Source organism: Myxine glutinosa, chromosome 1 (assembly GCF_964187855.1).
Source record: "Myxine glutinosa chromosome 1, kmMyxGlut1.1, whole genome shotgun sequence".
NCBI classification, from domain to species: domain Eukaryota; kingdom Metazoa; phylum Chordata; class Myxini; order Myxiniformes; family Myxinidae; genus Myxine; species Myxine glutinosa.
The window spans coordinates 9,851,871-9,875,529 of record NC_136261.1 but is presented as its reverse complement, the minus strand read 5'-3'; the positions used below and the strand labels follow the sequence as shown (position 1 = coordinate 9,875,529).

Sequence of the window (23,659 nt, the reverse complement as noted above, 5' to 3'; positions counted from 1 at the left end):
AGTCAGGTACATTCATTATCGTCAGTTAAAGCAAGCCCGTTCCTCTGGAGCGACGTGTGGTGAGTCAGGCGGAGCGAGCAGACCCACGCTCGTCATTCCTCATAAAACCTTACAGTCGTCACAGGTGTTTCGGGGAATGTTTTACATCCACTTTGAACCGGATCTGCAGACAGTTCGGCGTGCTCCATGGTGCGGCAGCTGGCTCCACGTACACGTGACAGTTTTGTTGGGAATATTATTCGAATCCACGACCTGGTTTAGGGTGTTTCCTCCCATGAAGGTTTGTTTTCCGTTTCATTATCCTCGAGTCGTTTTCTCTCCGACTTTTCCCGCCAGGTGGCGCCAACTCCAAGAACGGCGACGTCGGAGGCCAAACAAACGGGATGTTGGAAAGGCGGTTTAAAGTGGGAAAGTTTCCTCCTCTGTCATTGTCTGTCATTTCCAGCTTCTCCACCGGTTTCATCCCCCCCACACCCGAGCCCACACTCTCTCTCGTCTGCCCCACGTCCCACCCACGTCCGTGTCCGTTTATCCCTCGAACTCGTTCTCCCCGCCCTGTCCCCTGGTCGCTCCCACGCGGTCCCTTTCGTTCCCGACTCGGTCCGCCATGTCCACCAGCGCAGACGTTCGTCTCGCCGTGCTGGGACGTGCTGGCGTCGGAAAGTCCGGTGAGTGAGCCGTGCGCACTCGGACAACGTCCGGTCTCACTAGTGTGCGCGACGCGCGCTCCCAGCTGTTGCATGCAATGCTTCTTCTTCCTCTTTATACATGACCCCCCCCCCCCCCCCCCATTTGTCACCCACCCCTTCATCACCGTGGAGATGATTCAATGATTTGAAGCAGGACGAGGTCGGTCCGGCGTTCGCTGTTTGTTTCGATCATTTTAATCTATCGAATGTAGTTTACACCGAGATATAATTAATTCGTTTCCATGGTGATGCTAAGACGTGTGTGTGCAGCTGTGGTCGTCAGGTTCCTTACCAACCGGTTCATCTGGGAGTACGACCCGACCCTCGGTACGATGCATTCCCTGAAACTCCTGATTGTCTGCAAATCGGTGACGTATCAACTCTGACTAACCGTACGACTTCCCCTACACGGCATTAATATTCATTAGGATAATATAGGTTGGGACAACATGCCCTGAGCAGGTAAGGTGGGATAAGATGCCCCTGGCAGGTAAGGTGGGGCGAGATGCCCCTGGCAGGTAAGGTGGGACGAGATGCCCCTGGCAGGTAAGGTGGGGCGAGATGCCCCTGGCAGGTAAAGTGGGACGAGATGCCCCTGGCAGGTAAGGTGGGGCGAGATGCCCCTGGCAGGTATGGTGGGGCGAGATGCCCCTGGCAGGTAAAGTGGGACGAGATGCCCCTGGCAGGTAAGGTGGGGCGAGATGCCCCTGGCAGATAAGGTGGGGCGAGATGCCCCTGGCAGGTAAGGTGGGGTGAGATGCCCTTGAGAGGTAAGGTGGGGGGAGATGCCTCTGGCAGGTAAGGTGGGGCGAGATGCCCCTGACAGGTAAGGTGGGGGGAGATGCCCCTGGCAGGTAATGTGGGGCAAGATGCCCCTGGCAGGTAAGGTGGGGCGAGATGCCCCTGGCAGGTAAAGTGGGACGAGATGCCCCTGGCAGGTAATGTGGGGCGAGATGCCCCTGGCAGATAAGGTGGGGCGAGATGCCCCTGGCAGGTAAGGTGGGCTGAGATGCCCTTGAGAGGTAAGGTGGGGGGAGATGCCTCTGGCAGGTAAGGTGGGGCGAGATGCCCCTGACAGGTAAGGTGGGGGGAGATGCCCCTGGCAGGTAATGTGGGGCAAGATGCCCCGGGCAGGTAAGGTGGGGCGAGATGCCCCTGGCAGGTAAAGTGGGACGAGATGCCCCTGGCAGGTAAGGTGGGGGGAGATGCCCCTGGCAGGTAAGGTGGGGTGAGATGCCCCTGGCAGCTAATGCCGGGTGAGATGCCCCTGGCAGGTAAGGTGGGGAGAGATGCCCCTGGCAGGTAAGGTGGGGCGAGAAGCCCCTGGCAGGTAAGATGGGGCGAGATGCCCCTGGCAGGTAAGGTGGAGTGAGATGCCCCTGGCAGGTAAGGTGGGGGGAGATGCCCCTGGCAGGTAAGGTGGGGCGAGATGCCCCTGGCAGGTAAGGTGGAGTGAGATGCCCCTGGCAGGTAAGGTGGGGGGGAGATGCCCCTGGCAGGTAAGGTGGGGCGAGATGCCCCTGGCAGGTAAGGTGGGGCGAGATGCCCCTGGCAGGTAAGGTGGAGTGAGATGCCCCTGGCAGGTAAGGTGGGGGGAGATGCCCCTGGCAGGTAAGGTGGGGTGAGATGCCCCTGGCAGCTAATGTCGGGTGAGATGCCTCTGGCAGGTAAGGTGGGGAGAGATGCCCCTGGCAGGTAAGGTGGGGCGAGAAGCCCCTGGCAGGTAAGATGGGGCGAGATGCCCCTGGCAGGTAAGATGGGGCGAGATGCCCCTGGCAGGTAAGGTGGAGTGAGATGCCCCTGGCAGGTAAGCTGGGGGGAGATGCCCCTGGCAGGTAAGGTGGAGCGAGATGCCCCTGGCAGGTAATGTGGGGCGAGATGCCCCTGGCAGGTAAGGTGGGGCGAGATGCCCCTGGCAGGTAATGTGGGGCGTAATGCCCCTGGCAGGTAATGTGGGGCATCATGCCCCTGGCAGCTAATGTCGGGTGAGATGCCCCTGGCAGGTAAGGTGGGGAGAGATGCCCCTGGCAGGTAAGGTGGGGCGAGAAGCCCCTGGCAGGTAAGATGGGGCGAGATGCCCCTGGCAGGTAAGGTGGAGTGAGATGCCCCTGGCAGGTAAGCTGGGGGGAGATGCCCCTGGCAGGTAAGGTGGAGCGAGATGCCCCTGGCAGGTAATGTGGGGCGAGATGCCCCTGGCAGGTAAGGTGGGGCGAGATGCCCCTGGCAGGTAATGTGGGGCGTAATGCCCCTGGCAGGTAATGTGGGGCATCATGCCCCTGGCAGGTAATGTGGGGCGTCAATCGTCATGCCCCTGGCAGGTAATGTGGGGCGTCATGCCCCTGGCAGGTAATGTGGGGCGTCATGTCCTTGGCAGGTAATGTGGGGCGTCATGCCCCTGGCAGATAATGTGGGGCGTCATGCCCCTGGCAGGTAAGGTGGTGGTTGAAATACCCTTGGCAGGTTAGGTGAGGGAAAGATACCACTGGCAGGTAAGGTGGATCAACATGCCGCAGGCAAGTCAGGTGGAACAAGATGCCCCTGACAGGTAAGGTGGGGTGAGATGCACGGAATACCGACACATCCTCCTCAGTCCATTTGATGAGTATACGGAACATTTCTCATTTGTAATTGTCCGATAGACTGTCGGCCATAGGTAGACCCTCTGGTGCGAATGTTCAGGGCATTGAACATGTAACCACGACTGAAGAGGTTATACCTGGTGGGTAGTGGGCCATCTTGTCCCCGTCTTACTCGAATTAGTGTCCCCTTAATTATTTCATCATTTGTTCCTAGAGCATGCAGGTGATGTTTGATTTTCGAATCACGTTTAATGTGTAAAGCGATACCAGGAGGAATACAACGTGAAATGAAAATGGAAGAATGTCGATCAGCTCGGTTTGTCACACAATGAATGAATTAAAGAACGAAACGTGAATGTCGCTCTGCGTCCTTTGCACCCTGTCTGCAGAAGCAACATACAAACACGAGGTGGTCGTGGACGAGGAAACCATCTCCATGGACATCTTTGATACAGCTGGACAAGTGAGTTTAGCTATTACGTCACAACGTCGCCACCTATCATGTCATTATGACGTCATCCATTTGTGAGATCGGTTACCCCCTGTCAGTCCGAGCCTTCTTCAGCAAAGTATTCCTTGAGAAGACAAAGACAAAGGAGATTGTTATCTTCTAGATGAGATCGCTCATTTCATCAACATATTGCGGAAACCAATCCTCATCAAGATCCTTTGTCCAGCGACATTGTCCCAAAATGCCAGCTTCCTGAGCACGTACGTCTGATGCCGTTTGCAACATCCGGGCCCCTCACCATTGTGATACCTTTGTAACCACGTGACCCCAACGTCGTGAAGAACATCGTTCACCCAATATTCAAAAAAGTTCTAATCAAACATGTCGCAGTTTATCATTTCATTTTAAACTAGAACGGCACTCGGTAGAACGTACACCTCCACCATGCTGAACAGTTTACCTTTTGCATCCACTGATAGGTCGGATCTGGATTCGGATCTGAACCAAAATCAAATCGGCTTGTTTTAGTCACCAAACCAACTCATCCACCAAATTTCGTCCAAATCCGTCCAGAACTTTTTGAAATATCGTGTTATACATAATACATCGTTTTGACCCAATCACTCATTGGTGAAGAATCACTTAAAAATAAAAATTAGAATCGATTAATTCTTGAAACAAACCAAACCTGTGCACCAAGTTTTGTCCGAACCCACCCACAACATGTTGAGATAACATGCCACGTATAAGTTTTAGCCCGACGAATTAGTTAGTATACAACAAATTATTATTAATTGACATATCTGGAAAAATTACGCACCCAAACTAGGAATCGAACCCAGGTCCTCTGGAAAGCCGTATCAGTACTCTGTCATCCGAGCTATCTGGGGCGACCCTGATCAAGCATGCAATTTTCCCACACATATGATTGCCACTCTTTGCGTTAATGCTTCAGGGGCACTCGCTGCCAACCATAGGAGCACCAACAGTGGTACCCTTCACCAGAGGACCTGGATGCGATTCCTGGCCCGGGCGTGTAATTTTCCCAGATATGTCAATTAAATATATATATATATATATTACTATAATTATATATACTAGGGCATGCCCGTACGTGGGTGCCCGTTCCTTGCCAAAAAAAAAAAAAAACGCCACCCGTACGCTCTACCCCGCCCGTACGCCCGTACGCCCATAAACAAAAAAAACAATGCTCTTCGCTTCCGCCCTTCGCTCTGACTGAATTGGGAGAAATAATGCGCATAAGAAATCGAGAAATTATTATTTTCTCCGGAAGAAATCGAATTACGAACCGTAATGGCGCACGCGCTCGGCTCGGCTCGCTCTCACATCGGCCACGCCTACGCAACAACACGTTCTGTGATTGGCTGCCGGAAGTGCAGTCTTCACTGTCCGGAAGGTCGCATATCGCAGTTACGATGAATCGCAAATTAGTTTTAATTAGTTTTAAAACATAGTTGAACGCCAACATAGTTTGCCAACGTGAAATAAATGAATACGCTCTCAAATGTGCCGTCCGAGGCAGAGTCTGTTCGCCACGTTCGGCACACGTGATAGCTCGCTGCTCTCTGATTGGTTGAATCGTTTTTTGGACATAGCTCGGTAACTACTTCTCCGATTAATATGAAACCTTGAAAAGGCACATCCTCGGGTCCCCAGCAATATACCTGGCAAGTTTCAAGTATATCGGACCGGTAGTTGTCGAGAAACAGCGGTCACAGCCAAACATACATACATACATACATACATACATACAAACATACACACAGAGATTACTGGAATTATAGATAGATATATCTGTCCGTTTGAAGGTAGCGCAAAAACGGCCGAACTGATCGCAACGATATTTTGGGTGGGTAATCCTAGGACCCCCTGGAGTAAAATAGGCTATGTTGTTGACATAATAACAATAAATCATATTGTTTTACCAAATTTTTCCAAGTTTTCCAATTTTCCAGTTTTTCCAAACACGATGGAATAATATTTACCGATATGAACAGTGATGTGGCTTTTGTTGAAATTCTACGTACCAGGAGAGAGTAGATCGATTCCTGATGAACTCTTCCGATATAAACGTGCGGCTCCGAAGTAACATGGCAGCCTGTGCAAAGCGACTGAGAAACAGGTGTAGCGGCCGCTTCCTTGTTACAGATTCGGCGCGCACTCTTCACACATAAACGTGCGACTGAGAAAGACGTGTAGCGGCCACTTCCGTTTTGCAGAATTCAATCTTTTTTCAAAATGGGCGCCATGTACTGTTTAGATTTTGATGATTTGCGTGTGATATGATTCAACGGATGTTTATATGAATCGTTTAAAATAAAAAACCTTCAATTTCTGATATTTTGCCTTTTCATTTGGGCCTCCCAATTGAAGCCCTGCCCGTAGGGTGGGTACCGTTGCTAGTATATATAATCAAAATCATATATAGTGCTACAAATATGGAAAAGTCTTTAAATAAACTGTAACAAAACTGCACATTGCGACATGGCATTCTCACCCGATCGATTTTGTCCTGTCTCCAATTGAGTACCTGTGGCACGATTAGAACCGCTCAGAATCGGGTTAGTTTCATTGCTAACGGCTCGAGCTTCGGATTGCTAAACCGCTCGGCAATCTTCCATCTTGTCCGTGGCTCGAGCAGAAGTATCGTCCTGCTTTGCGGAGAGGTTGGCGAAGGTATCTGGGAACCCATTGACCAGTCACCCTGGTCAATCTCAACCCCAGTCGTCATTCAAATTGTGACGTGTAAAGGTGATATTTCAGCAATGACCATGCATCTCCAGCCTTGTGATCTCCATCTCCAGGTAGGGAGGGCGTTTAGAGCCGACACCCTACCGGATCCCAAAAGTAATTTTGGTTGTGGGAATGGCCTTGCATTGGCATTTGCTGTTGTTTGTTTTCCCAACCTTCTCAACCCCACTGCGCCATTGCAAACAATCGTGGCAGGAAGCACGGGTGGATCAAGGTCGACAGGAAGCATTCGCCTCTTTCTATTGAGCTGCTGGGATGGTGGGGGAGTTGTGTCGGTGACTCCAATTCTGTAGGATCGACAATTTGATCAAATATGGCCTTTGGTTCTCATCAGATAATCCTACAGAGTACAGGTTACGACACTGGAAGAAGATCCCCGACTGATTGAGAACTTTTCCTGGAGGAGTCTGGACCACATAGCAGGGCATCCACAAAGCAGGCCTCGATCAGGGCAGGAATTTGGAATTTGCTCACCAGGGCACCGGCACACAATGGCCTACTCTTCTGTAATCAAATGTGGGATTTCTTTTAATGTCCACAAGATAATGCTAATTGATGGGACAACCAGCTTAACGTCCCGAACAAGGACGCACAGGCACTGATGCGACGCCAGGTTGGGAATCAACCCCCGGGCAGATAACTCAAAGTGACATTGGTGTGCTACCTGTGAGGTGTGAGCTGCACTGCTACCTCTCTATAAAATAATCTTGAATCCCCTTTTTAAGGAATCAGGATGTCGCTTCATTAAATCATAGATGTTCAGTTGTTTGACTTCGAGATGTGAGCACGAATGGGTTTTCATTTCTTTACAAACACCTGTACATTGAAATTATTCACCTACTTGCCCCACCTCCTCCGATCTTCATTTCAGGATGAATCCGGAAGTTGGAGCGTGTGGGCCGATGCTCTTCTCCTGGTGTACGACGTCACGGAACGAGGGAGCCTCACCTATGCCTCGCACATCAAGACGCTCGCAGCACGTCCGGTACCTGTGGTGCTGTTGGGAAACAAGATCGATCTGGAGCACGCGCGCCAGGTGACAATCGAGTTTTATGCATTTCCACATATCCGTACTGTACACACACTCAGGAGGAGTGTAGTGTGTGACACACCACGTCCACGTCACACCATGATGAGTGTTTCACCACTGGGGTGTTTAAAATATAAACTCACATGGAAATGTTTTTGGCCAAATTCATCAAGTTTATTTCTATTTTTAGCCTGCGTATCGCGTGGCTGTTGAATGTGTCCACCGGTTAATACAATCAGCTACAGGTTCCTAAACGTCCCCACGTCTCTATCCGTCTCTCTCGTCATCAGAACGAACTGTAGAATCTTCCCTACAGCCCCCCCTCCCTAATCTACCCCACAGCCCCACTCCCTCTAATCTCCCCCATGGCCCACCACCCCTAATCTCCCCCATGGACCACCACCCTAATCTCCCCCATGGACCACCCCCCTAATCTCCCCCATGGCCCACCCTCCCCTAATCTCCCCCACCCTCCCCTAATCTCCCCCATGGCCCACCCTCCCCTAATCTCCCCCACCCACCCTCCCCTAATCTCCCCCATGGCCCACCCTCCCCATATCTCCCCCACCCTCCCCTAATCTCCCCCATGGCCCACCCTCCCCTAATCTCCCCCATGGCCCACCCTCCCCTAATCTCCCCCACCCTCCCCTAATCTCCCCCCATGGCCCATCCTCCCCTAATCTCCCCCATGGCCCACCCTCCCCTAATCTCCCCCACCCTCCCCTAATCTCCCCCATGGCCCACCCTCCCCTAATCTCCCCCATGGCCCACCCCCTAATTTCCCCCACGGCCCCACCCACCCCCCCTACCTAATCTCCCCCATGTCCCACCCCCCTTAATCTCCCCCATGGCCTGTAAAGTTCTGATGTAGAATAGATCACGAGGCGATGTCAAAGAGAACAATCATTTATTGCAGCACCTGGAATCATGTTCATGTCGACGACCCCATCACACACACCCCCTGACCCCATGGCCGGAACTCCCCTTCATACTCCATAACGCGAGCAAGCACTTCCGGTTCCACACAACTGATGTAATACCATTACATCTCCCTTTCCCACAACAAGAAAAGTAAAAAAGTAAAAACAGCAAACCCTTGTAATACTATTACATGTCTGCACTGTCCTTAGATCATTACAACACTACACCAGTAACCCAGAGCAGTTAACACGAGGTAACCAAAGTGAATAAATGCAAACATCAGATAAGAAAGTGTTTTATAGATCAAGACGGCATGGCGCTTTCACAGCTCGGCCAGACCTCGTATGGACAGGTGTCAGGTTCTGTGACGGAGGCAACCTGTGACTAAAACTGGCAGAAGGCTGGGGAGATTGATGAACCATCTCTGCTCTGGTGGCACGAGTGACGTCAGAGTCATGATTCACAGGTTCATTTCCAGACCTTGCAGATGGTTCGCTGTTCCCACTCACTGTGGCTTCAGAACTCTGGTTTTGGCCCGAAGATTGATGGGGCACCGCATCACACGCCGGGAGCTCCTGAATGTGAATTCGGGTGCGTCGGAGTGTTTGACCATTTGGTGATGCGAGCAAATATGACCGTGGCTCTTCACACATGGAGAGAACCGTGGCCGGCTCCCAACAATGGGTGTTGTGGTTGTGAACGCGAACTCGCTGTCCAGGGTATAGGCCCGACATTTCGTGTGTCCGAGCAGCTGTCCAGGGTATAGGCCCGACATTTCGTGTGTCCGAGCATGCCTATCGTGGTAGAGCTTTTGTAAGTAGCGGCGCCTCTCCAGCTCCTCATGGATGAGGTTGTCATCGTCATGCTCATTGGTGATTCTGGTTGGTACCAGCGATTTGATTTTTCTGCCCATTAGCAGTTGAGCAGGACTTGCCAAGCTGTAGCTCACCAGGGTGGACCTCCAAGCTAGCAGGGCCAGATGAAAATCGTTTCCCACACTTTTTGATTTGCGGAGGATAGATTTCACTGTCTCGACTTGGCGCTCAATGAATCCATTAGATTTTGGGTATGTTGGGGATGAAGTGACGTGGTCAAAATTCCATTTCCCAGCAAATGAATGAAATTCTACGCTGGAGAAATGAGGACTTTATCACTCATAAACGTATCAGGGATTCCGAACTCAGAAAAAATCTGTCCCAAGGTCGCAATAATCGTGCGACTGGGAGCAGACTCGGGCAGTTTGGGAACAATAGGAAATTTGGAATAATAATCTGCGATGACGAGTCACTGAGCTGCATCAAAATAGAACAGATCACATCCGACTTTGCTCAATGGTCTGAGCGGAATGCCATGTTGCTGTAGTGGTTCAGGCAGCTGAGATTTCCGGTGTCGTTGGCAGGTAGGACAGCATTCCACGAGCCGATCAATGTCCTTGTTAACGTTATACCAGCACACAGTGTCCTTCGCCAGCAGTTTAGTTTTCTCATGTCCAAAATGGCCTGAGTGAGTTTCTGCAGAATGTCGTTTCTCATACTCTTAGGTATAGCGACTCTCTCTCTCTCCTTTAACAATTACGCCATTTTCAATTGACAGCTCATCCCGAAAACTCCAGTAATACCTGAGAGCCTCTGGGGGGTCCTTCAGATGGTCTGGCCATCCACTGATAATGAAGTCTCGAAGTTGACTCAGGTCAGAATCACGAAGTGTTTCCTGTTGTAGCTGAGACAACTTCTCAGAAGAGAAACGGACCAAGTAAACACACAGGTCCAAGTCAATTGCCATTGTATTGAGTGGACTAGGAAGGCGGGATAGGCCATCAGCAAGCAGATTGTCTGCCCCAGGGCGGTACTCCGTTGTAAAGTTATACCATTGGAGTCTGACAAGCATTCGTTGCAATCTCGGTGGGGCAGCAATCAATGGCTTGTTAATGATCATCAACAATGGTTTATGATCGGTGAGCACAATGAAACTCCGACCAGACAGGTGGGTATGGAAACGTTCAATGCCAAACACGATGGCCAATAGCTCACGTTCAATGTAAGCGTAACGTTTTTCAGTATCTGTTAGAGATTTGCTTGCATAAGCCACTGGCTTTAGCTGGTTTCCATGGGCCTGAAGCAATGCTGCACCAAGGCTTTGAAGACTGGCATCGCATTGGAGGTAGACTGGCTTCTCTGGCTGATAGTAGTGGAGAAGAGATGTTTCCGACACCTCATTCTTCAGATGATCAAACACAATTTGATGGTGCGGCTCCCACAGGAATTCAGAATCCTTTTTGAGGTCTTTAAGAGTCGTGGATTTTACACTGAAGTCCTTGATGAAGCACAACAAATATGTCATGAGGCCAATGAAATGTCAAAGCTCGGCTTTGTTCTCATGTTTTGGAACAGCTCTCAGATCTTCAACCTTCTGCTGGTCAGGCTGTATTCCTTGTGTACTATAAGTGTTACCGAAGAAGGTAATGCTGGTCTTTTTGATGTAGCATTTGCTTGAATTGAAAACGAGGCCTTCGCATTGTGCTGTTTTCATCAGTTCCTCGAGGTGCCGGTCATGCGCCTCCTCGGTGGCACCATAGACAGCGATGTCATCTGCTATGCCAACTGCACCTTTACAATTCTGGAGAATACGGACCATTTCCATTTGGAAAATATCCTGGCTTACACACAGTCCAAATGGCAACCGTTGGAAGCAATACCGCCCGCTGGGGTCTGAAATGTAAGCAGTTGTTGGCTATCTTCATCGATTCTTACAGACCAATAACCTGACTTGGCATCAAGTTTGGAGAAGTATTTCGCTCCTGCAAATTTGTGATTGAGCTCTTCCGTTGTAGGTATTTTGTGATATGTGTTACGTGCTCCTCCCCAAACCCCGGTCACGGTGTACCTCCGAGCCCCGAGAGGAGTCACGGCAGAAAGATGTGTTATTCTGTGTGTCAAAGATCAATGGTGAAACCACACCAATTGTTACCAACAAACAAGTATTGTATTAAGGTCACACAAAAATAACAGTACAATAACAATATTAATCAATTATACAACCAATATATCATTCATATGATGGTACCATCAGTTTCGTACAATGTAACTCACTGTGCTCCAAGTGAGCGAAAAGAATATTCCCAATGTCTCTATCCCGGCATCAAGCCAAAGTCGATCCACGCTCCAGTGATCATCAGAACGATGTCGTATCGAGACCAGAATCCCGTTCAGTTGACAGTCCCACTGCCAAAGATGGGCAAAGGTACCCTCAAGAGGCGACTGGGAAATCACACCTTCGGGTATGGACGTTCAACGGCTCACAAACGGCGAACCGCAAATTCCCACTCCAAAATCCACGTTACACACACACACCAGGTTAACGTCTGGATGCGGTGAAATGGTTGAAGCGAGGTGAAGAGCCTAGAGCGATGCGAAATCGGGCACGAGGCAAAACGGCCAATGGCCCGTACTCGAGACGTAACGGCACTCCAATGATTCTCTTCGGAATCAACCGCAAAACCTGTCACGCAGGTTTATCTGTCACAGCGATAACAACTCTGTCGCAGGAATCCCTTTCCCAGGAAACCCAAAGTTCACTCGTGACCCGCGTTCGCCAGCATTTGCTCAAGACCTCGAAGCAGCTCGGCTATTCTCCACCTTACTCGCTCCGCCTCCTTTTCCTCTTCCTCTTCCTCTTATTCTTCGTCCGGTTCAGGATCTGGTTTCCGGTTTCTTTTTTAAAACATTTTTTTTTTTTACCTTTTGAAAACATTTATCTCCAATTCACTTAAACGATAACAATAATAGTACATGGAACCAAAAATGTTTACAGTGGATGAGAACCACAACAACGGAAGTGACGAATCCGTAACACTTCCCCCTCTCAAGAAAGAAAGTTGGAACATAGTGAAAACTTTCTTTGCAGGCAAAAACTCTTTTAACAAACAAAAGTAAAACTCACACCCAAATGATCAATTCACATGAGCAACAATAATTAATATTCCCCAAAATACAGCAACAAATCTTCCAAACAACCTACAGGAATTTCCAAAGTTAGTTCACTCTGGATAACGCATCAGCAACGACATTGTCCCTGCCCTTCACATGCTCAATTTCCAAGTTGAACTCCTGCAAAGCCAAACTCCATCTCATCAACCTCTGGTTTTTATTTTTCATTTTTTGAATGAAGGTTAAGGGGTTGTGATCAGTGAAGACTTTTATAGGAAAGGTAGTAGTTCCCAGATACACCTCATAATGCTGAAGCGCTAGTAGGAGAGCAAGGGTCTCTTTTTCCACGGTGGCATAGTTTGCCTGATGTTTGTTAAACTTTTTCGAATAGTAGCACACCAGGTGATCCACGCCATCAACATCTTCCTGCAATAGAACTGCCCCAGCCACCACATCACTTGCATCAATGACCAACTTGAATGGTTCTTGAAAATCCGGGGCTGCTAGGACAGGAGAGCTCATTAATATCGCTTTGACATGGGCAAAGGCAGCCTGACATTTGTCATCCCAAACAAACTTGGTCTCTTTCCTCAGCAAATTCGTTAAAGGGGCTACCACATCAGAAAAATTCCTGCAGAACCGCCGGTACCAACCAGCCATACCCAAGAATCTCATAAGCTCCTTCTTCCCTTTTGGAACTTGGAAGCGATCAATGGCTTCTATCTTGGCTGTCACCAGTTGCACCTGACCCTGACCTACTACATGGCCTAGGAACACCACCTGTGCTTTTACAAACTCACTCTTAGATAAGTTGATGGTCAACTCTGCCTCGGTCAATTTCTTGAAAAATGCATGGATTTGTTTAATATGATCTTCCATAGTCATGGTGTGGATGATGACATCATCCAGATAAGCCTCCACCCCCTCAAGGTCTGCAAGAAGCATATTAATCAGCCGTTGAAATGTAGCAGGCCCGTTTTTCAATCCAAAGGGAAGAACCTTGTACTGATACAACCAATTTGGTGTGACTAAAGCAGAGATTTCCTTGGCTCTATCAGTAAGAGGAATCTGCCAATACCCTTTCAGCAAGTCAAATTTAGTTACAAATTTAACTGGGCCTATTCTATCAATACAGTCATCAATCCTCGGGATGGGATACGAGTCGGTCTTGGTCACTGCATTAACCCATTTTAAATCCGTACAACAACGAAAACTGCCATCGGGTTTTGGAACCAACACACATGGTGAGCTCCATTCACTGTTGCTTGGTTCGATGACGTCATTCTCCAACATATACTGAACCTCCTTCCAAAGATAATCCATCTTCACAGGGTTCATCCGATAGGGGTGTTGCTTCACAGGAGTGGCTTCCCCCACCTCAATATCATGATATACCAAGTCAGTACGACCAGGTACAACTGTGAACAAATGTGCAAACTCAAAGATTAGGCTGGACAGTTGTCCTTGTTGTTCCCTCGTCAAATGACCTAATTTCTCATCTAAATGACTCAACACTTCCGTGTTCGTCAATCTGGGACAAGCCTGGTCATCAAAGTTATCAAACTTCACACCGGCCTCAACCTCTAGATTCTCTTGCATCCCGACTGCAGGTGAGACAGTTGAGACAGGAACCATTTTTCCAACAGGCTTCCTCTCATGATATTTCTTCAGTCGGTTGACATGACACAGCTGCCGCTTTTTCCGTCGGTCGGGAGTTGTCACCACGTAATCTGTTTCATTAACCCTCCTTTCGATTGCATAGGGACCAAAATACCTAGTCTGTAGTGGCTGGCCTGGAACAGGAAGCAACACGAACACTCGGTCCTCAGGACTGAAAGTTCTTATCTGAGATTTCTTGTCATGTCTCACTTTCATTTTATCCTGTGTCACTTTCAAGTTTCTTCTCACAACTTCACAAGCCTTTGCTAATCTGTGCCTAACCGTTGACACATACTCCATCACTGTTGACTGTGACTCCTCCTGTAGCCACTGTTCTTTCACCAATTTCAACGGTCCTCGCACCGCGTGTCCAAACACAAGTTCAAAAGGACTGAACCCCAATGACTCCTGAACAGATTCCCTCGTAGCAAACAACAATAAGGGTATTCCTTCATCCCAATCCTTGTCACATTCAAAACAATACGTTCTGATCATATTCTTCAATGTCTGGTGAAACCTTTCCAAGGCCCCTTGGCTCTCGGGATGGTAAGTACTTGATCTTACTTGCTCCACTCCCAACAGGTGTACCACTTGCTGAAAAAGCGTTGACATGAAATTGGAACCCTGATCAGACTGGATGACCTTAGGTAGGCCAACCAAAGTGAAAAATTTAATCAAGGCCTTCGCAATAACTGCCGCAGTAATTTTTCTAAGAGGCACTGCCTCTGGGAACCTTGTGGAAGCACACATGATGGTCAGCAAATACTGATGTCCAGCCTTAGTTTTAGGTAAAGGGCCTACACAGTCAATAATGACACGGCTGAATGGCTCTTCAAAAGCTGGAATTGGTTTTAAAGGTGCGGATGGGACTTTCTGATTAGGTTTTCCCATCAGCTGGCAAGAATGGCAAGATTTACAGAACTCCGCCACATCACGTCGCAATCCTGGCCAGAAAAAATGTACCAATATTCTGTCACATGTCTTGTTCACTCCAAGGTGCCCGGCCAAAGGTGTCTCATGCGCCAAACTCAATATCTCCTTCCGGTACGGCGGTGGCACCACAATTTGGTAATGAACTTTCCACTCATCGTTTGCTGGCACCTCCGGTGGTCTCCATTTTCTCTCGAGTATTTCTCCTTTCATGAAGTAACCAACAGGTATCTTCATAGCCTCTTCCTCTGTAACGGCTTTATCAATCAAACTCCGGAGCTCCGAATCTCCGTGTTTTCTTCAACAAGTCTCTTTGGGAGACACCGTTTGTTCAACCTCGTTCCCAGATGTTCAACCTCGTTCCCAACACCGTTTGTTCAACCTCGTTCCCAGATGTCTCCGACGGACACTCCATTTCCTCTATTGTTCCAGATGCCACCTTTTCCTTAAGTTCCTTGATGTCACTCCCTTTCCTATTACCTCTTTCAGAATTTTCCTCCAATACCTCTAAGGAACCCAAATCCACATCGCCTTCCTTCTCCTTCTCTTCAGAATGCTTCCTACCCATAGCACGAGTCACTGCACAGGATGGAAAGATACCCGGAATCTCCTGCTCTAACTATGCGGTGTTATTTTCCATACTGGGCTTTTCAACCAACATTGCATTACCAGAAAATCGACCACCGGCCAAATCATTCCCGATAATAAAAGATATTCCCTCTACAGGAAGGGTGGCTTGTAAACCTACGGTGACCGGTCCTGACACCAAATCAGTCTTTAAATGGATGACATGAAGAGGAGCTTTAACATAGCCACCAACCCCCTGTAAAAGAACACTAACACCAGTTGCCGTCTTCTCTGACAATGGCAAAATGCCTTCAAGCATCAAAGATTGATGTGCTCCTGTGTCCCTCAATACCCTAACAGTTCTCTGGTTAGTTAAGTCCCCATCCATTGACACAAACTCCTCTGAAATAAAAGGTTTGTAACCCTCTTGAACAAGGTCGTTCTGTGATGCCGTAACTTTGGCATGGGAACCTTCACAAGGCACTGTCCTCCAAGGACGATTTCTCGCATTGGCCAATGCATTCGGAGTTGCACTTGTTTGACTCCGCTCCTGATTTTTCCTTTTCAGGGCATAACATTGGGACATCAAATGCCCAGGTTTCTTCAAAAGGCATAAGTAGGCCCTGAGGAAAAACTCGTGGCCTGCCTCGGGCCCCCCGGAAGATAGGTATGTCTTGGAACTGCAGTCTTCTGATCCCTAAAAGTCGCGGTATCAGATTTGTCCCCATAGTCCTCTCTAGGCCGCCTCCAAGAAAATTTGTTCTCCGCACCTGATTTACCATAACTCCCCTGGCTAACTCTAGGCGGGAAGTTAGGTTTGTGGAACCCCATCCTGTGTGTCAAGGCATAGTCATCTGCCACAGTTGCTGCCTCATACAACTCCGGTACTTTTTTTTTCATGCAAATGCACTTTAATGTCCACGTGGACACACTGTTTGAATTCCTCCACCAAGATCAATTGTCGTAACAGGTTGAAGTCTTTCCCAATCTCCTTCGAGTCACACCACCTGTCAAACATGGTTTCCTTCATTCTGGCAAACTCCACATGGGTCTCACTCTCCCTCTTCCTGGCATTCTTGAATTTTTGTCGGTGAGCTTCGGGGACCAATTCATAGGCTTTGAGAATGGCTTTCTTCACTATCTCATAATCTGCACATTGGTCAATCGGTAAAGTCGAAAATATATCTTGAGCTTTACCCACCAGAACACTTTGCACTAACATAGTCCAGGACCCCACAGGCCATTTTAGCATTTGAGCCACCTTCTCAAAATGTTTAAAAAAACTTGGCTACCTCCTTTTCATTGAAGGGTGGAACCAGGCTCACATGCCTACCAACATCCCAAGAGTTCTGACTGGTTGTCGAACTAGCCGGCATGGATACTACTTCTCTCCGTTCCCCCAGTTATTCCAGCTCCTTGAGTTTAAGTTCCCTCTGATACTCCATGTCCCGTTCCTTTAACTCCCTTTCGGCTCTCCTTTCCTCTGCTCTTTCCTCTGCTCTTCTTTCCTCGAGTTCTCGTTCCTGTTCTGCTCTTTCCATTGCTCTTCTTTCCTCAGCTTTCCATTCCAACTCTTTTAACCTTTCCTGGCTCTCGAGTTGCATCTCCATTTTCCGGAGCTCAACATTTCCTTTTTCCTCTGGTAACCAATCCAAGGCTACCTCTTCCCATGTTCCTTGTCCCACTAAAGACTCCACCACCGATGTCTGCATCTCTGCTTTCTTCATATTAACTCGGACCTCCAAGTTAAAATATTTGGCCAATATCATGAATTCCGATCTTTTTAATGCCTGGAACTGTGCCTCATTAGGGGACGCCACAAATTTTTCTGTGTCAAACACCATGGTGACTATTAGTTAGCACCTGTTAACCTTCACGCCAAAAAAAATCCAATTTTTTGAAAAATTTGGGAATGTTACAAAATTCCAAATTTGGGAATTTTGGGAATGTTAGGGAATTCTATCCCGGACGAGGCCCCCAATTTCTGTTACGTGCTCCTCCCCAAACCCGAGTCACGGTGTACCTCCGAGCCCCAAGAGGAGTCACGGCAGAAAGATGTGTTATTCTGTGTGTCAAAGATCAATGGTGAAACCACACCAATTGTTACCAACAAACAAGTATTGTATTAAGGTCACACAAAAATAACAGTACAATAACAATATTAATCAATTATACAACCAATATATCATTCCTATGATGGTACCATCAGTTTCGTACAATGTAACTCACTGTGCTCCAAGTGAGCGAAAAGATCATTCCCAATGTCTCTATCCCGGCATCAAGCCAAAGTCGATCCACGCTCCAGTGATCGTCAGAACGATGTCGTATCGAGACCAGAATCCCGTTCGGTTGACAGTCCCACTGCCAAAGATGGGCAAAGGTACCCTCAAGAGGCGACTGGGAAATCACACCTTCGGGTATGGACGTTCAACGGCTCACAAACGGCGAACCGCAAAATTCCCACTCCAAAATCCACGTTACACACACACACCAGGTTAACGTCTGGATGCAGTGAAATGGTTGAAGCGAGGTGAAGAGCCGAGAGCGATGCGAAATCGGGCGCGAGGCAAAACGGCCAATGGCCCGTACTCGAGAGTAACGGCACTCCAACAATTCTCTTCGGAATCAACCGCAAAACCTGTCATGCAGGTTTATCTGTCACAGCGATAACAACTCTGTCGCCGGAATCCCTTTCCCAGGAAACCCAAAGTTCACTCGTGACCCCCATTTGCCAGCGGTTGCTGAAGACCTCGAAGCAGCTCGGCTCTTCTCCACCTTACTCGCTTCGCCTCGCCTCCTTTTCCTCTTCTTCTTTGTCCGGTTCCAGATCCGGTTTCCGGTTTCTTTTTAAAACATTAATTTTTTTAACCTTTTGAAAACAGTTATCTCCAATTCACTTAAACGATAACAATAATAGTACATGGAACCAAAAATGTTTACAGTGGATGAGAACCACAACAACGGAAGTGACGAAGCCGTAACATATGGGCGAATAAGGGCTCGAATGTGGTGCTTTGGGTCCAAACAAATCCGAATATTGCCATCTTTTTTGGTTACATATGTGAGAGAGCTGACCCACTCCTTTGGTTCCTTGATACGCCGTATGACTCCCTGTCGAACCATCTCATCAAGTTCTGATTGAATTTTGTCCCTGAGAGCAATAGGGGTTCTGCGTGGTGGATCGACATGTGGTGGGACATTTGGGTCCACAACAAGCTTGTGCATTGTATGAAATTCACCGATGGGGTCAAATTGTTGTGGGTATGCATCCATAAGATCCTTCACACTGTTGTAAACCAGTGGTTGGTTACAGTTCACTGAACAATGCAACGTAACAACGTGTAGATTCTCACACAATGGGAGGCCCAGAACTGCAGGACCACTGACATCCACAACAAAAATCGTGTGCTGGTCCACAATCATCCCTTGTAACTGCAGGCCACGTCTACAGTGCCAAAACACTTGATGTGGGTTCCATTGTATGCAGTTAAGACACTCTCTGTTGTCTGAAGAGAGCCAATGTAGGGTTCATAATTTGAATTCAGCATTTCAGGAAACGTGTTGAAAAGTGCGAATGGGCAATGTGTTTCCTTGTGCACCAGTGTCCACCTTCAGCTTAAGATAATGAATACCTGGCCTGTTGCATAGACTGACATGAAGTGTTGTGTAAACATCATTACGTTGACCAGGTGTATCAATCAAATCAAAAGTCAATGAATCAAACTATGACGTAAGGTCATCGGGGTCATCAGTGTTGTGCTGACGCCTGTGTTGCTGTTCCATTATATGTGCGTCATACACTGCTTCGTGTTGTGCACTGGCATGGTGAACACTGTGAATGTTAGGAAACCGCGAATACCTTGCGCATGGGTGTTGTCCTGGAACACGAGGGTCTGGTGTACCTTATTGGTCTTTGCAGTGAGAATCAACACGAGCATGTGATGTCTGGGGGTTCAAGCAAGCATTACCTGTAGGATCATAATTGTTGGGTGCAAAGCTTCTCAATGTTTGGTCTCTGTAAGCACTCGATGAGAGGTAGGGTCGCAGTTGTTGAAACTTGTACGTAAGACAGAAATTGGCCCAATGGCCTAGTTTAACACACTATCTGCATGTGTCGTTGCAAGCAGGACATTGGTTACGTGTTGTAGGGTGTGAGGTTCCACAGTTTTTGCACTTACTGAGTCTCGGGCCAACAGTGGAGATGTTCACGTTGTCGGTTGCTTTGTTAGCAAAAGCACTCATAGTATGCAGCTGTTTGATGTATGTTGCCAACGCCTCGTATGTGCGCCCCAGTTTCAAGGCTTCGTTAAGAGTGAAGGTCTTAGGTTTTGTCAGAAGCTCCTTCTGAAAGTCGGACATTTGGGTACTTGCAATGATCTGTTCTATCAAGCAGTCGTCCTCTTCTTGTTTGGAACTGAAATCACACTTCTGGGAGAGAAGCTTGCACCGGCTGATAAAGGCGTCCAGCGACTCACCGAGATTCTGACTGTAGTAACGAAGCTCCAGTCGACAGATCCTGAAGTTATCCGAGGGTTCCATTTGTTCCAGGGAGCAATTGAAAATATGTGTGGGTTGCTGCCGCTGTTCGTCTGTTAAAGTCCATGTGTTGTACCGTTTGAGGCCTTCCTCTCCCACTTGAAGCAGAATCATTGGCACCTGGTTGTTCTCTGTAATGCCTCGAACTTGAAAGTACAGCTCCAATCGCTGCCTAAACATCTTAAAAGCTTCCGCTGTGTTAGGCGCGGTCCAATCCATGCACGGAGTTCCCGCCAGGTCCCCCATTGCGAACGGGGGTGCGAGGTCAACGAGGAATGAGCCGATTACAAGAGGGACGGGAAACACCGGCTTTTTACCTCGATGAGCTTGAATATGCGTCGTAAAACCGCTGCCACCATGTCAAGTTCTGATGTGGAATAGATCACGCGGCGATGTCAAAGAGAACAATCATTTATTGCAGCACCCGGAATCATGTTCATGTCGACGACCCCATCACACACACCCCCTGACCCCATGGCCGGAACTCCCCTTCATACTCCAAAATGCGAGCAAGCACTTCCGGTTCCACACAACTGATGTAATACCATTACATGGCCCACCCTCCCCGAATCTCCCCCCTCTTTCAGCCAGCTCTTGACACTTGTTGAATCCTTACAAGGAACTTCCATGTCATGAGGTCATGAGGCCCATCAAGCTGACGCAATGGTTGCCAACCTATGGTTGTTTGTCCGTATTCTATCCTTTTTAAATGTCGAGCGTCAAGCAAGAAAGCATCTCGTACCATTTTTGAAGTCTTCCATCGAACCACCAACCTACAGACTCAGAGCTCACGCTCTAACGACGAAATAAACAAGATGGCAGAATCCCTGCTCTGGCCCATTGTCACTGGTTCTGGTGAGATCAAACTACTTCCGGGTGGCTCGTTCGTCATCGGAAGCTGTTTTATCATCTAATTGGTCGAGTACTTCGTAATACTCCACACACTGCTGACAACTAAACATGGAGGGTCCAGGAAGAACCATCGCTAAACAAGATGACGTCTCAAATAGTTATTTGTCTCTTGTTTTATCTAAAACACAATGACGTCATAACCAGGTTGAAACAGACAATGCAACTGTGCGCCCTCCCACATGCACTTAATGTCACCCCTTCCTGAATGTTTTCTTTTCCCAATTCGTTCCCCTCTCCTATTCCCCACAGAACACCTCTCCTCTCTTCCACAAAAATGAGAGTTTGTTCTCTCCAATCCCATTTGGTTTTCAGGGAAGTTGTCATGACTGGCACACATTATGACATTATGTTCTGGTGTTGGGGAGACATAATATGGCCTAGAGCCCTAGATGGGGAGAGCTCGTTTTCAGGACCATCCAGAGGCGGCAGCACACCTCACCTGGGTTCGATTCCAGACCCATTCTGTAAACCTGTTCATTGGTGTTTCCCAACCAGACCATTCCATCACCGAGTGCACTGGCCCTTAAATGGGGACCTTTCTGTTCGGATTAAATGGTGGATGTTATAGGTCTTATGGAGGATGGGAGTTGTGTGTGTGTGAACAAAGGGTAGGTGAGGTATCGTCGCCATCTTGAACAAATTCCAAATCGCTTTGCTCGCCTGCAGGGGCACTGCAACAACCACACAGTTTCCCCTCAGTAATGCTGCAACCAGCCGACCAAATTCTTAATTCATTCTCGGTCCAATATCCATTCACTAACAAAGACCACCACTCTGACACCATCCGGGTTTTCCCAAAACATTTGTACATAATGTTTGTGTCGAACGCATTGATCCGTGTGTAGTGTGCGGCCATGTTTATGAAGGGTGTGCGTGCGAGACAGGTGAGTTTCGAAGAAGGTGAGCAAGCTGCTATGGAGCTCGGCGCCGGATTCTTCGAGTGCTCGGCCTGTACGAGTGAAGGAGGCCTTTCGGAGGCCTTCCTGGAACTAGCCCGCGAGACCCGCCGCATCCGTGCTGCCCAGAGCCGACCCCGCAGACGCAGCTCGACCACGCACGTCCGGCAGGCCTTCAGCAAGATGTTGACTAAAATTGGCAGTTAGACTTGTCGGGAGATCGTCCGCCGCTTGAGCAAAGCTTTAACAGGAAACAGGAAGCTAGCCCGTCCGCCATCTTTGATGCTCTGCTTTGTTTGCATATTCCGCAATATTAACGTAAGTCCTGAGCAGGACAGGTCGCTTGTCAAGCTAAGGCACCTGGTTTACTTATACACCGTCGTGCATTTCAAATCAGGTGTTGATGTTTTCTAGTGGCGGTGAAAAAATCGTAACATTGCGATGATCCTTATGCAGGCTGCAGATAGCCGGCTTTAATTCACAAGGAAGCGCAGGCCCGAGCTGGCAGAGGGGAGCAGACATCGTCTCCAGACAAAGACGTAGGCGAAGGTAGTTTGGGGTGTGGACAAAAATCACCTTCACATACCTGTCGTCTGCCTCTGGTATCTTGTGACGTCATTCCATTATCATTAGGAAACATTCTCCCGAAAATCCTTCGCGCTTTGTGTATATTATTGATCGTAGATTTCAATTCAAAGAGTGGGGTCAGCTGGATGACGTTTTTACCATAAGTCTTTCACGAACAGGCTGGCCAGGCCTGACGTTCATCTATTTCTAGGTGATTTGGGCAGGAATTTGTAATTTGTTCAGGATACTGGAAATAACTCACTTGCGTCGCGAAAGATTCCGTGGGACTTTTGGCTAATGCTGGCAGATAGGACAGCCGGCTTAACATCCATCTACCGGACGGCGCACTTTATGATGTAACAGCCCATCTGTGAAGCACCAAATAGGACAGGTAATCTTTGAATCGGTAATCAAACCCAGACTAATGTCAAAGTGCACTACTTAGTTTTGTTAGTTTTAAATCCCGCATTGAACAATCATTGGAAACGTCGTGACGGAGGTGGAATGGGAAATAACCGGAAAAAATTTATTTTTCGAAAACCTCCGCTGATTGTAATATTTTCTCGAAAAGTCCTCTTCATTGAAAACCTCATGAATGAATGAATGATATCCACAAATTTATTTATTTATTTTCTTTTTTTCAAACAAAGTTTGAAGTATTAGTTGGAATAGTGTGCGGCAGTTACGTTGGCTTTCATGGCGGTATTTAAACTGCGAATAAAGAGCAATTGCTGCGATTTCAAATGCTATTTTAAATATGTGAAGAATTTTTTTTGTGAAACACACGACACCTGTTGCTTTGTGACGTCACCTGATTGAAGGGCCAATGGTTTTTTCATGCAAATGTGGGACATTTACCTTCGTGGGGTTAAGATCTGGGGATAAAACTCACCTCATGCCATTTACCTTCTTGGAGTTGAGATCTGGTGATAAAACTCACCTCATACTATACACCTGGGGATAAGATACAGTAATAAAAGTCACCTGATACCATTTACCTTCGTGGAGATAAGGTCCGGTACTAAAAGTCACCTGATGCCATTTACAGTGCATTCAAAAAGTATTCAGACCCCTTCACTTTTTTCACATTTTGTTATATTGCAGCCTTATGCTGTAATCGTTTAAATTCATTTTTTCCCTCATCAATCTACACTCAATACCCCATAACGACAAAGAGAAAACAGGATTTTAGAAAGTTTTGCAAATTTATTAAAAATAAAAAAC

At 48.0% G+C, this 23,659-nt stretch overlaps 1 protein-coding gene across 1 annotated transcript; it reads left to right on the top strand.

Moving 5' to 3' along the window:
* The first annotated feature begins 208 nt into the window (after positions 1 to 208).
* RERG (RAS like estrogen regulated growth inhibitor) lies at positions 209 to 23,184 on the top strand. Its single transcript, XM_068107135.2, has 5 exons — positions 209 to 668; positions 960 to 1,016; positions 3,658 to 3,731; positions 7,363 to 7,527; positions 21,857 to 23,184. Exons 1-5 carry the CDS (start codon positions 608 to 610, stop codon positions 22,073 to 22,075), a joined length of 576 nt encoding a protein of 191 aa, XP_067963236.1. The 5' UTR covers positions 209 to 607; the 3' UTR covers positions 22,076 to 23,184.
* The last annotated feature ends 475 nt before the right edge of the window (positions 23,185 to 23,659 follow it).